The 14,524-nt window shown below is 49.0% G+C and overlaps 1 protein-coding gene across 46 annotated transcripts in view; it reads right to left on the bottom strand.

Annotated features, from left to right (window-relative positions):
• KDM2B (lysine demethylase 2B) overlaps nt 1-14,524 on the bottom strand; it is a 145,830-nt gene that overhangs the window by 70,704 nt on the left and 60,602 nt on the right. For 39 of the 46 annotated variants that reach the window (XM_084996087.1, XM_021073422.2, XM_021073426.2 and 36 more), the window contains 2 exons: nt 9,174-9,300; nt 4,599-5,080 (listed from right to left, as the gene is read on the bottom strand). In XM_084996087.1, coding sequence (XP_084852213.1) covers nt 4,599-5,080; nt 9,174-9,300 — 609 coding nt within the window. Of the gene's footprint in view, nt 1-4,598; nt 5,081-9,173; nt 9,301-11,654; nt 11,707-12,168; nt 12,191-14,524 lie in introns of all 46 variants that reach the window. The other 7 variants (XM_084996124.1, XM_084996129.1, XM_084996130.1 and 4 more) reach the window with 3 other exon arrangements.

Genomic DNA, 14,524 nt, shown 5'->3' with positions numbered 1-14,524 from the left:
GAACAGCAGTATCTGAGGTCCCAGAGAAAGGGAGAGAAGAAAAGAAGACATTGCCTTTTTGTAACACACGCCAAAGATCGTAACTGATCCTCATCAGGGAAGAGCCACCACTGGTCAGAAACACAAATCACTCAATCGTAGTGGGAGCAGTGAGCACTGGCTAAGAACTCTGTCCTGGACCCACATGCCTGAGCTTTTATTTCTCAGCCACTGCAAAAGAAAGCCCAGCATCTGAGAAGGGAGAACAAAGGGACCTAACGTGTGCAGCCAAGAAGCAGCTGCTCACCCTCTGTGACAATACTCTCACTCTGGAGGCCAGTTTGGGGTTCAAAAATCTCTTCTGGGTCTCCAGGGACTGGGAGGGGCTCATGGGCTGGCGAGACAACCAGGAAGTAGGTCTCCCTACTCCAGAAAAGACAATCGGTCCACTGCCCCCCTACAAGCTCCTGGTCATCCAGAATTCAGAGATGCTAGGAGAGGTTCCAGTTTTCCTGAGAATTAAGGAACCGTCCACTCAAATAGAAGCTCTTTAGCCTGGAAGGCTCTCCTCAGACAGAGCTAGATGCGAAGGCAGGGAGGTACAATTAATAAGCTAAGTGGCTAGATTATACTAAAAAGAGACATGTGACTGCTGTGGCTAGGGTCACTGCTACAGCATAGGTTCAGTCCCTGGCCCAGGACCTTCCATGTGCCACAGGTGCAGCAAAAATTAATTAAATTGAAATTAAAGTTAAAACACTTTTTAAAGAATAAAAAGGTATGTGAGCCTAATGGTAAATAAGACACTCAGAGAGGCAGTGGGGAGTTGTGGGACCTGGGGCGTCTATAACTTGCTACTCACTTCCACTGCTTGGAGCCAGTCAGGAACATAAGCCAGGATGGGCATGATATTTTATATGACTTCTGATTTTTTTTTTTTAATCTTACTCTCCTGATTTTTAATGTGGGCAAGTAATTACAGAAATATGTTCAAGAGTTCCCTGGTGCCTCAGCAGGTAAAGGACCTGGCATTGTCACTCCTGTGGCTCTGATTACTGCTATGGCATGGGTTTGCTCCCTGGCCCAGGAACTTGCTCATGCCACAGGCACGTTCCCCCCGCCAAAAAAAGACCCCCAAAACAGAAATGTGTTCAATGCAGTACAGGCCAAACGCAATGCCTTGAGCCTCTATTTGGCCCAGGGACTGTCAATTTACATTTGTCCCAGGACCCAATCCGATGCTTATTCTGTAAAGAAAGCCTGAACGGTCACCTTACAACTTTCTCCCTAAATATGAGGTGGCCTTTTCTACATCAGACAAACAGCTTTGTCTTCATGGATGAGGACACGGACTCCCCTATTGAAGAAAGAGTGTGTGGCCTTGGGCAAGTTACTTAAACTATCTGTACCTCAATTTTCTCATCTGTAAAATGGGGGTAACAGAGGTAGCACATAGGGTTGCTGGAAGGTTTAAATAAGTTTACATATGAAAAAGACCTACAACAACACACAGTAATTAAGATTCATTATCAGGGAGTTCTCAGTGTGGCACCACAGAAAAGAATCCGACTGGTATCCATGAGGATGTGCGTTTGATCCCTGGCCTTGCTCGGTGGGTTAAGGATCCATCATTGCTATGAGCTAGGTCACAGACACAGCTTGGATCCCGTGTTGCTGTGGCTGTGGTGTAGGCCAGCAGCTATAGCTCAGATTCGACCCCCAGCCTGGGAACTTCCACATGCAGTGGGTGTGGCCTTAAAAAAGCCAAAAAAAGAAAAGATTCATTACCACACACTATCATGACCTGCCTCTGAACCCACGGTAGGAGATGGGGAGGAAGGAGGCTGGGAATTTCAAATCTGTCTAAGCCCCTACGCCAGGGCTTCTTCACATTCCCACGGAGCCTAGGCTGAATCCAGCCTCAAAGGTCTATCAGGTAGGTACAGGTGAGGGATATGAGGGGCCGAGTCCTATCCCTAGAAAGAAATCTGCCTGACCCACCAGGAACCAGGAATAATGCACATAAACATACTGAAGTTACACGGGCGCTTCACAATCACAGAACATTTTCTCTTCAGGTAAATTTTCTTTTAACTCCTTCACATTTTGGAACTCTAATGCTATTAGCCATTTTATTACTGATGAAAACAGTTTGCTTTCATTCTTTAGGACTTCAGAAGAAAAAAGTAGCCACATGACACAATTCTAAGGTCTCCTTTAGGGAATTCAATATACAAAACTCTGTGCCACAAGATTAGGGTTTGTTTTTGGGGTTTTTTTCTTTTTTTGTCTTTTGAGGGCCCACCCACAGCAACATGGAGGTTCCCAGGCTAGGGGTCAAATCGAAGCTATAGCCACTGGCCTATGCTGCAGCCACAGCAATGCCAGATCCTTAACCCACTGAGGGAGGCCAGGGATCAAACCTGCATCCTCATAGATTCATTTCTGATTTGTTTCTGCTGGGCCACAAAGGGAACTCCAAGATTAGAGGTTCTTAATCAGGGGTCCAGGATGCCTGTTCAAGATGCCCTGATTTTGTACACAAAATCCAAGAGTCCAAGATGCCCTGATTTTGCACACTAAAAGTTGTGCATATAGGCGTATTTTTACAAAATTCTCAAGAGGTCTGAAACCTCCAAACAAGTCAAGAATCAATGAAATAGACCTACTTGCAAGAAAGATTTGCTTTGCAGGGCTATTCACCACAGAATTGTTTTTACCTGGCAATTTCCTAGTTATAAGATTAAAATTTGATGGCACCTCCTACAGAAAGTGAGCTCTATCTGGATTACAGAGTCTCTACACCAGCTCCCTCTGCTGGTGGTACCTGTAAGGCTACCTGATTGGGCCCATGATCACTGAGCACCTCAAGAGCAGAACAGGTCTTAATATTTCTATATCCCAGGGCCTGACACAATGTTTTCTAAACGAATAAGTGTACAAACGTACGAATTAACAAGTTCTGGGTGGAGTTTGCAGTCACCAAAGAAGAGACAACATCAGTTTCTAACCCCAGTGGGTAGCAGATTCACTTGAGAATGAGACATTGGAGAAGGAAGCCCTTCTTACACCAAAAACCCTTATGTACGCTGATACAGGAGGCAGTACCAAGAAATCATTTCCACACAGGAGCTCTGGAGGCTCCATCCCAGCTCTACCAGGAGTAGAGACCTGCTCTGTCACCTCAGACATGTCCCTTAACTTCTCTGAGCCTACCTCCTCATCGGTCAAGTGTAGATAATAAGGATACCTACCACTTGTCAGCATTGGTACCTGGCAGGTAAGTGAACAGTCAACAATTTTTTTTAAATCTTTTTAGGGCCGCACCTGTGGTCTATGGAACTTCTAAGGCTAGGGGTCTGCAGCTGCTGGCCTACACCACAGCCATAGCAATGCCAGATCTGAGCCATGTCTGCAACCTATACCACAGCTCTGCACTGCAGCTTGAGCAACATCGGATCCTTTAAACCACTGAGCGAGGCCAGGGATCAAACCCACAACCTCGTGAATGCTACTCGGATTCTTAACCCGCTGAGCCACAATGGGAACTCCTCAAAAATTGTTATGATTACTACAAGACAAGACCTGCCAGTGTATTTCCTGTTTCTTAAACACACTTCACATTTGTCCTCTGCCTAAAATGGCCTCCTCCATCCAAAGTCTCTAATACCCAACTAAAATTCCTTCTGCATAACTGCCCCAGAGTCCTGGCACCCTGGATGGCCAATGAGTGTCCCCGCTCCCTACTCCCATGCCCTAGGTACAGAAAGTGGCACTCAACCCCGCTCTCCTGATTTCTTTACCTGCTTGCTTCCTGTTCCCCATGGCCAGCACAGCAGGTGCTCAGTGAGAATTTGCTCAATAATTAGGCTCTACCTGGAAACCTCTACTTGGAATCCCACCTTAGCTGGCCCCCTAGAAGACAACCAGGATGTACAACCTGCTCACAAGAAACAGAAGCATGTTCCAGGGGGAGCCAGCCCAGAGCAGCAAGTTATCTTGACCAGGATGGAGGGGTAAGTTCCCAAAACCAACAGCACTACTGGTACACCACAGGCAAGTACTGCCTACTGCCCTTGAAGCCTCAGATTTCCAACAAGTCCTGAGAGAGAGTTCATTGTCAACTAGGGAGCCAGCTTCCTCTCAGAGATACCCCTGCTGGTCTCAACAACGGCCTCTGCTTGAACAGCCTAGATGGGCTTGCTTGGACCAAAGCCCCCTCCTTGCACGGACATACCCTCGAGACAGTCTGCACCAAGATGCCCAGAGCCAAGCTGCCCTGGGGAACCTGCGTTTTTTTTTTTAATTGGTCTTTTTAGGGCCGCACCTGCAACATGTGGAAGTTCCCAGGCTAGGGGTCGAATCGGAGCTATAGCTGCTGGCCTATACCACAGCCACAGCAACATGGGATCCAAGCTGCATCTGCGACCTACACCACAGCTTATGGCCATGCCGGATCCCCAACCCGCAGAGCAGGGTCAGGGATCAAACCCGCATCCTCATGGGTACTAGTTAGGTTCGTTCCCACTGAGCCACAAGGGGATCTCCAGGAACCTGCCTATTGAACAGAACCTGCCCAGCCCTCCTCAGCTGCCCATCCAGAGGCAACCCCTACCCACCTTCACGCCCTCCAGGAGTGCCTGGGGGTCCTCGATGCCCTCTGGGACACACTTCTTATTCTCAGGGAGGGATTCAAGTTTCTCCACCAGAGCTTTCAGGCCCTTCAGCTCAAACTCGGTGAGGTGGGTCCATTTGGCAGAGACCTCAGTGGCCGGAGAGCCGGTGGGCGTCTTGGGGTAGTCTATGGGCATCGTGGCGGACTTCACACTGTCCTCCGACTCGTTCGACAAAGTTCTTTTGAGGAACCGCATGGCAGGGGCTTTGGGCTTCTTCCCAGGGGCCTCCTGGTCCTCTGAGGGGATGCTGGTGGGCGAGGCAGGGCCATCAGTGGGTGGTTTGGGCGTCTTATCTGTGCCCTCCTCCTCTTCCTCTTCCTCTTCCTCCTTCTCCTCTTCCTGGGGCTGCTGCTCACAGGACTCTTCCTCCATCTCCAGCCAGGAATCTGATGAGAAGCCGTCTATGCTGGGCTTTCTTGGGGCATCTATGGGGTTAGGAGTAGGGAGATCACAATAAAGACTAAGATGAATTCCCCAGACTCCCTGCTGGAAGTCCCTGGAATCTGCCCCCAACACACACACACACTTTTTTGTCTTTTTAGGGCCACACCGGAGGCAAACGGAAGTTCCTAGAGCTGCAGCTGCCAGCCTATGCCACAGCCACAGCAACGCAGGATCCGAGCCTCATCTGCAGCCTGCACCGTAGCTCATGGCAATGCCAGATCCTTAACCCACTAAGCGAGGCCAGGGATTAAATCCGCGTCCTCATAGATACTAGTTGGGTTCGTTACTGCTAAGCCACAACAGGAATTCCATCTTTTGACAATTTGAATGGTCTAGGACTCCCTCAGCCTCTAGACAAGGCTGGGGTCAGGCAGACATAGCTCTGCTTCTTCCCAGCTGTGTACCCAGACAGGTCGCTTCACCTCTCTGAACACACCCAGCAGTGTATTTTTCAAAGTATAAAAATAAAGCAAAAAGACCACATACTATAAGATTCCATTCATATGAAGTGTCCAGAACAAGAGGAAATCTATAGAGACAGAAAGTGTATTAGCGGCTGCTTAGGGCTAGGGGCATGGGAGTGGGGTGAGAGAAGGAGGCGGTCACTCAAGGGTATAGGGTTCCATCTGAGATGATGAAAATGTTCTGAAAACTGATGGTGCTGGAGTTCCTTGGTAGCGCAGTGGGCTAAGGATCCAGTGTTGTCACAGCTGTGGTTCCAGTTACTGTTGTGGCACGAGTTCGATCCCTAATCCGGAAATTTTCACATGCCACAGGAATGGCCAAAAGAAAAAACTGACAGTGCTGATGTTTGTACTATCTGGGAAAATGAAGTTTTTAAAACATCAGCAGGCGTTCTTGTTGTGGCACAGTGGAAACGAATCCAACTAGGAAACATGACGATGTGGGTTCTAACGCCAGCCTCACTCAGTGGGTTAAGGATCTGGTGTTGCTGTGAGCTTTGGTGTAGGCCGGAGATGCGGCTTGGCTCTAATGTTGTAGCTGTGGTGTAGGCCGGCAGTTGTAGCTCCAATTTGACCCGTAGCCTGGGAACCTCCATATACTGCGGGTGCAGCGCTAAAAAAAAAAAAATTTATCAGCAGCGAATACTTCCCCTGAAGACTCACAGTGAGAATTAAATAAGGCATCAAGGAGTGCTGTTCCTGGCACACCACTAGCACTCAAAAAAATGAGGTGTCCTTGGAGTTCCCATCGTGGCTCAGTTTAACAAATCCGACTAGGAGCCGTGAGGTTGAGGGTTCAATCCCTTGCCTCGCTCAGTGGGTTGAGGAAACAGCATTGCTGTGAGCTGTAGTGTACGTCGCAGATGTGGCTCGGATCTGGCATTGCTGTGGCTGTGGCATAGGCCAGAGGCTGCAGCTCGGATTAGGCCCCTAGCCTGGGAACCTCCACATGCCACTGGAACGGCCCTAGAAAAGGCCAAAAAAAAAAAAAAAAAAAAAAAAAAAAAAAGAGTTCCTGTTGTGGCTCAGTGGTTAACGAATCTGACTAGGAACTATGAGGTTGCAGGTTCGATCCCTTGCCTCAATCAGTGGGTCAAGGATCCGGCACTGTCGTGAGCCGTGGTGTATGTAGGTCGCAGACAGGGCTTGTATCTGGCGTTGCTGTGGCTGTGGTGTAGGCCAGCAGCTACAACTCTGATTAGACCCCTAGCCTGGGAACCTCCATATGCCATGGGTGCGGCCCTAGAAAAGACAAAAAAAAAAAAAAAAAAAGAGGTGTCCCCAAACATCCTACTTTCTCTTTGGCTTGATGGACTAGAGAGGCATGGGGTAACTGTTTAAGAAAATTTAAGAAAAATCTGGCCATCACTGCCTTCACATTTCCTCTCAAGCCTGGAACGGAATCGGGAGCTTTCGTCTATGGCTCTAAATTTCCAAATGAGAGCAAATGACCCTCTGTTTCCTGGTCCTGGGGACTGCCACAAAATCAAGCCGAAGGTCCCCCCAAGAATGCATGGCTACTGAAACCACAGAGATTATCACACTACTTCAGAACCATTTCCCACCTCCTACCAGGCTGGAAACTTCAGAAGGGCTGGTTGTAGGGTTTTGGTATTTTTCTTTTTTCTTTTTTTTTTTTAAGGGCCGCACCTGCAGTACATGGAAGTTCTCCAGCTGGGGGTCAAATCAGTGCTGCGACCTACACCGCAGCTTGTGGCAACACCAGACCCTTAGCCCACTGAGCAAGGCCAGGGATCAAACCTGCCTCCCCACGGATACTATGTTGGGTTCTTAGCTCAATGAGCCACAATGGGAACTCCAGGTTTTGCTTTTTTGTGTTTTTTGTTTTGTTTTTGCCCTTGCTCTTTAGGGCCGCACCCATGGCACATGGAAGTTCCCAGGGTAGGGGCTGAATCAGAGCTATAGGGGCCTGCCTACACCACAGCCACAGCAACATGGGATCTGAGCCACATCTCTGACCTATAACACAGCTCACGGCAATGCTGGATTGTCAACCCACTGAATGAGGCCAGGATTCGAACCCGAATCCTCACGGATCCTGGTCAGGTTTGTTTCTGCTGAACCACAATGGGAACTCCCAGGGTTTGATATCTTTCAATGCCTGAATCATCTAACAAGAATGAGACTCATCAAAAAAAAAAAAAAAAAAAAAAAAAAAAAGAATGAAGACTCACAACATACCACCCCCTAGTTAAAACTGAATTTCCAATGAGCACTCCTCAATAAAGATGCCGGCAGAAACATTTGTTCCCTATCAAATGCCTGGTCTGAAACCCCTATAGTCAGATGGGGATTCGAGGAAAGGAAGGAAGAGGCTTACAATAAGGAAAAAAAAAGAGAGAGAATCTAAAAAATCTTGGAGATTGCAAGAAAAATCCTGCAGACCCTAAAGGAAACAGATGGATCACTAATTTCTATCCCATGATGAGAAAGATGCAGTGAATGAGGTGCAGCAGACTCTAGCATCCAGGAAAACTCCTCAGCAGTAACAGCTCAGAGGTAAAGGGGAAGAAGAACGTTCTTCCCACAGATTGCTCTTTGGGGCTGTCACAGTCAAATGCAACTTCAAGGTGGGTGTTTTTGAGTCAGGACTCAAGGACTGAGCCATTTGGGGTGATGGTGTCCCTTTAAGTAATGGCAGCAGGGCAGGGTACTGCAGCTGCGCTATAAACACTCTCTCCCTGCCTCTATCAAAACCACCCACTGCTCTGCCAAGCTTCCATCCCCAGCCTTGGTCACCCCTTCTGCTGGCTTAAAGTTTGACCTGGGTTTGGGAGAAGTGGCTGCATCTCGTAGCCCTGCTTCTATATAGATAAAACCTAACCCTCACTGCAGGAAGAAAAAAAAAAAAAATCAGTTGGTGACCAGAGATGGATTAAAAAAGACCAGGATTGGAGTTCCCACTGTGGCGTAACGGTATCAAAGGCATCTTGGGAGTGCTGGGATGCAGGTTCCACCCCTGGCCGGGCACAGTGGTTTAAGGATCTGGTGTTGTCACAGCTGCAGCTTAGATCATAACTGCAGCTCAGATCTGATCCCTGGCCTAAGAACTCCATATGCCTCTGGGGAGGCCAAAAAAGACCAGGATTCTTTGCTCTGTGGGGAGCCTCTTTCAGCCACCAAGCCAGGGACTGGGCCCTCCCAACCAACAAGGCATTCTCGTCATGGCTTGGCAGTAACAAGCCAGACTAGCATCCTTGAGGATGTGAGTTCAAGCCCTGGCCTCGCTCAGGGGATTAAAGGTCTGGCGTTGCTGTGGCTATGGTGTAGGCCAGGAGCTATAGCTCCAATTTGACCCCTAGCCTGGGAACTTCCAAATGCCATGGGTTCAGCCCTAAAAATGCAGTCAACCAGCAAGACCTGGTTGACCAAGTCAATCAACCAAGATGACTCTGTTGGGGGTCACAACTTCCTTGTCTTGGACTCTGTACTCCAAGTGAGAAGCTGACAAAGAAGGGTCTCTAAGAATCTGCCTGACACTCTGGCTCAAGAGAATCTCTGTAATGCAGGGCTCCCAAGGCACCCCTGAAAAAAATTATTTCTGCCCCACCTGAGCAGTCAGGGTGGCTGAGCTCCAAGGCACACTCACCAATAAGCATTGATTCTCTCTGGTATTCCTGAGTGAGGTAGGACCGCTGGGTCACACAGTACACGTATCTCTCCAAGACATACCAGCACATCTCATAGTAGAAGGGATAACGGAATTTGGGCTGCACCTGAAAGCAAAGATCCAGGGGCAGAGGTCAGTTTCTGGAGGGCAGGGGGTGGAGAGGAGGGAGAGAAGTGCACTGGGGTGGGGGGAGGGGGAGTTATTTTCATCATCTTAGCAGGAACACAAATGATGTGAGGAAAAAAATGGGAGTGGTCTGGAGAGAAGCGCTGGAAGGGGCAAGATACCAGCATGCACACATGAGGAGGAGGAAGAGCGGGGGAAGAGGCCTATGTGAGAGCATCATGTCAAAGGTCCCTGAGCTTTGCGCGGGGGAAGCTTTTCGGGGTCCAATCTGTGCAGAACTGTGCCCTGACCGGCTGACGGAGGGTGAGGGTATCTGCGGATGCGAGTCCCTGCCTGATTCTAGCTACAACAGACATGGATGCCTCACCATTCTCAAACCTTCTTGTATAGACTTGGCTGTTCCCTCCCTCCCACCGTGAAAAACAGAAATCAAACCCCAAACCTTACCCATTTGCAGACAGGCTGCCAAGCATCTCCTACACTCAAAGAAAGAGGTCACACCAGGCGGACCAATGAGGGTGAGGGGGTGTGGCCTCTCCTACCGCCAGAGGCGGGGCCTCCGAGGGGTCCACCTCCCGCTAGTCCCCAACAATACCTGACCAGTCTGTGTCTCCACAGAGGACTCCCTCCAACGCAAGTCCCTGGTGTGACCTAGTGTGACCTGGGACGGCCCTAACCCTGGGGTCTGGAACAGGAATCCAGACGGAGTTCCCCTTTTGGCTTTTAATTAGAGGGGAGGAAGTACAGGTGCAGAGAGCTTTGTGTATCAGAGCTGTGAAAAGGCCAGGGCCCCAGGGGGATTCCAATGGGTGGCAGCATGGGGTCTACACTGATGAGATGGCAGCAAGAGATGAGAAGGAAGCAATACCACTGATGGCCCTGGCACAGATGAGCCTTCCAGAAACGGCATCCTGACCCCGCAAGGGTGTGTATGGAAGGTGGTCATTGTCTCTCAGGGCTGGGCCCTCCAAGGCTGCAAGTGGGCCCCCCACGTCCACACTCACTCCTGACTGCCTCTTTGTCCTCTCACCAAGGGTGTGTCTGCCTTGAGGGACCTCTGCTGGGGCTTTCTGTCCTCCAGGAACTCAGGCAGTTGGACATTAAAGAAGCACATCCTGCCCTCTTTCTTTCCTATCAACCAATGGGTGATATTCTACATCTGGGGCAAAGGCAAATACAAGCTGACCTAGGTCCTCCATCTACCCTAAAATACCATTTTGCTGCCTCTCAGTGCCCACCTGTAAAAGGCCCCAACTCTGCCCTCTGAGAGTCCTAGCTCCAGTTTCCCCATCCATCCCCTAACTCAGTTTCCAGCTGCGAAGCCCTCATCTCACTTGTGCCATCTGCATCCTAGGTCCATTTGACCTGCCTGCCTCTGATGGATGGTAGGCTTTGGAATGAGATCCTGGCCGCCGCATGCTTTTGAGCTCCTGTGGGAGATGCACGGAGTTGGGATCATCATCTAGTGGTTTCCTTGGCTCCAGCTACTGTCTGGAGAAACCATTTTTTATTTTATTTTGTTTTGTTTTGTTTTAGGGCCACACCTGCAGCATATGGAAGTTCCCAGGCTAGGGGTCAAATCAGAGCTGCAGCTGCCAGCCTACACCATGGCAACAGCAACACCGGATCCGCCTTTGCAACCTACACCACAGCTGGTGGCAACACCAGATCCTTAACCCAATGAGTGAGGCCAGGGATCGAACCCGCATCCTCATGGATACTTGTCAGGTTCATAGCCTGCTGAGCCACAATAGGAACTCCAAGACCCCAGTTTTATTGCTGGGAGAGTATTCATCTTTTTTCAGGCATCAGATCAATGCCCTCCAGTTTAAAAAGGAGACAGGTTCTTGGGCCTAAGACCCTGGCCTCGGGTGAAGAGAGGTTGGGGGTAGGGAATGAGTCTCAGCTCCATCCCCACTCCAGAACAAGGGCCAAGTGACTTTGAAACAAATTGGTCAAAACCCACAGAGCAGGCTGAGGACAGGCAGCCCACCTCTTCTAAGACCCTCACTCACATCTGAATTTAGACTCAATCGACAAAACTCTGAAGCGCCTTTTGACTTTTCAAATTTGGAGAAACCATCTAAGCCACACTGGCCCTGGTGGGCACCGTGGCTCCTATGAATCTTTCTAGATTAGGAAAAAAAAAAAAAATTTTTTTTTTTTTGACTGTCGTTCAGGAGAGGAAGGTAAGTCTCCCGTCACTGCTGCTGAACCCAAGAGAAACCAGCTGGGTGAAAACAAATGCTGATGAAGGAATTCAATTTTTTTTTTTAATTTTTTTTTTTCCAAGAGAGCACCGCAGGAAACAAAATTTGCAAAGAATTGACTTACAAACGGGTTGTCGCCTTCCACCCTTCGCCTTCAAAAGGTTTCAGCCACATGCCTGGGAACATTAAACACACGATTGCTCAACATTATTTGTTGACACATTCGGAGCCTCACCAAATTGAGTTGTTCTTCGAAGGGCAAGGGCGAGGCAGTCAGAAAGCATGCAATGCTCCCAGCCTGGGGGGAGGGGCGGGATAGGGGAGGGGGCGATCAATCTGTCAGCAGGTCTCAAGGGGTCAGTTTGAGTTCCCAAAGGCCCTTCCTCTTGGAGCTGAGTGACCTCAGGAGATCAGAACCAAAGATATTTCGGTGCATCTACAACTCCCAGGTCTCAAGGACTTGAAAAACAAATATGAGGGTGGGTGGAAGTGTCTTAAAATTTGTTTTTCTCCTGGAAAAAAAAAAAAGTCAATGGAAAAAAAAAAAAATCCAATGGTAGGGGAAAGGTGAAAGGATAAATTATTTGCAATTTCCAGGTAGATTCACTGGCTGAGGGAATGGGGCATGTTGGCATTACCTTTCCTGGAAGGCTGCTTTCACTAGAGCCATTAAGGGAAAAAAAAAAAAAAAAAAGATAAATATAAGAGAGAAGGCAGTTTAATGATCAATTGGACCATTGCTATCCCTTATCAAGCTAACTGGAGTTAAAAATATGTAGTGAGAGCTGTTGAGATGTTATCTTCAAATAATAAACATGCAACACATCCATTCTTTGGTGCAGCTCTTCCACCCCCCTGCTTATCTTTAGAATGAGAGGGGAAAGATTTAATCTACACAAGGGGATCCATGAAATAAAAATCCACCCAGAACAGAACACCTGCAACCTGTTCATGCTTGCCTTTGGGTGAAGTCACCTATTATCTAGCACAGAAAAATTAAAATCGTGAGAGCCAGACATGATTCCTAAACATAGGAGAACACTGGGGTTCCCCTGGTCTAGAAGGGGAGGTCCCCCACCTTAGGCCACAAAGGCAAATTATTTGTCTTCAACCACCCCACATCATGGGGCGTAGAGACTGTCGGTTTCCTCTGTCCCACCCTCTGCATTTGGTTTCCGAGCAAAGCCGTGTTTTAGGACTCCTGAAAGGCTATTTTTAAATGGCCATAACCTTCTTAAGGAAGCTCGAAGGGATGTAAAGAATTAAGCTGTAGTGAGCTGACAAGGAGCCCTGGCATTTTATCTGGCTTCCAGCTCTCTCTCCCCAGTATCTTTTGTCTGTCTTGGCTCCTAAGACATAAACAATTGGCCCTTGTAGCCAAGCCCTCTCCAAAGACCAGAAATCAAAGCAGATTAAATAGCCTGCTGCTGGTTCCAGCCGAGTCCCACCATCCCCACCCCCACCACCACCCCCTCGGCCCCTTTCGGTCCACCTGCTTCAGGAAACCAGATGGGGTGTCCACTGAGAAGACAGGGACACTGTGCATTGGGGGAGGGGGCCCTGCCATGCTCATCTCCACGTGGACTAAATATCCCACTGCAGCTCAGCGTGCTGCTTAGGGTTCCACTCCATTACCCTCCCTCTGGCCTCCGCTGGGGGAGGGGAGGAGCTGGGCTCCTAATGGAATGATGGGGCCCAAATCCACTGAGATGTATGATCCCAGATTCCCTGGGGGAGGGGAACAGCTGCCAAGGCTTTAGAAAGTCCAGCCCTACTCTGGCTTTCAGGAATTGCCTGGAAAGTTGTGGGCCTGACTTCTTTCTCCTTTTCTATCCCACACCTACGCGTCCACTCACACTGGCCCATTCTTCAGGGCTGGCCAAAGAGCAGTTGGCCGGAGTCCCAGACAGCACTTGACCCAGACTCTAAGATGACCATTCGCACCCAAATGGTGCCTTTTTCTAGAAGGCCACGGGGCAGCATCCTCCAGACCAGGGCTGGGACTGGCCTCCCCCAGAGCAGGAAAGGAATGGTAGGTGGGTAACAGAAATGAGGCTCGAAAACACAGACCAGGACCCAGTCTCTGCAGTTCTGGGTATCACAGCAGCAGCAAATCCACCCATCTGAGGAGGTGCATTCACCCTTGTTAACACAGCTGCCCACTGAATATGGCTCAAAGTGGTCCCCAGGAGACCCTTGGCTGAGGTCCCTCAACATCGGGACCATTAAAAAGGTCAGAGGTCCAGGTAGTGGCTGACTTTGAATCATGTATGCGACCCCATGCAGACCAAGGCCTGGAAACAAGACCAGGAAAGGCAGGGACCCAGGGCACAGAGTCTACCTCTGTGAGAAGGTTCTCGAGGGTCAGGAAAGGACCTGAGGATCAGGGCAGGCAAAAAAAGTCACCTCCCAGGCAAAAGCCCAAGAAGACCAGGTGTGGTCTCTCCATACAACAGAATACAATTAAGCCATAAAATGGAAACAAAGCACTAATGAATAACCACAACATAGATGAACCTTGAAGACATGATGCTAAGTGAAAGAACCTAGACACCAAAGGACATGTTATATGACTCCATTTACATAAAAAAAATCCAGAATAGGCAAATCCATAGGGGAGTGAGAGCGAATGCTATTGAGCAAGGGGTTTCTTTTTAGGGTGATGAGAATGTCAACACTGTGAATGTGCTATTTGCTACTGAATTGTGCACTCTGTGTATGTGGATTATATCTCTATTTAAAAAAAAAAAAAAGAGAGATATTTGAATACCTATGAGAAAAAAGAAATAGGCCCCCGCCCTTTTTTTTTTAAGTGCCACACCTGCAGCATATGGAGGTTCCCAGGCTATGAGTCAAAGAAGAGCTGCAGCTGCCGGCCTACACCACAGCCACAGCCACGCTAGATCTGAACCACGTCTGTGACCTACACTGAAGCTCACAGCAATACCGGATCCTTAACCAAGGCCACAGATCGAACTCGCATCGCATACTAGT

This window comes from Sus scrofa, chromosome 14, assembly GCF_054392235.1.
Source record: "Sus scrofa isolate SSC_HxYL_T2T_F1_AM1 chromosome 14, Sscrofa_HxYL_maternal_Yorkshire_Landrace_v2.0, whole genome shotgun sequence".
Lineage (NCBI taxonomy): Eukaryota > Metazoa > Chordata > Mammalia > Artiodactyla > Suidae > Sus > Sus scrofa.
The sequence above is the reverse complement of the archived record's forward strand: the minus strand, read 5'-3'. Positions and strand labels throughout refer to the sequence as shown.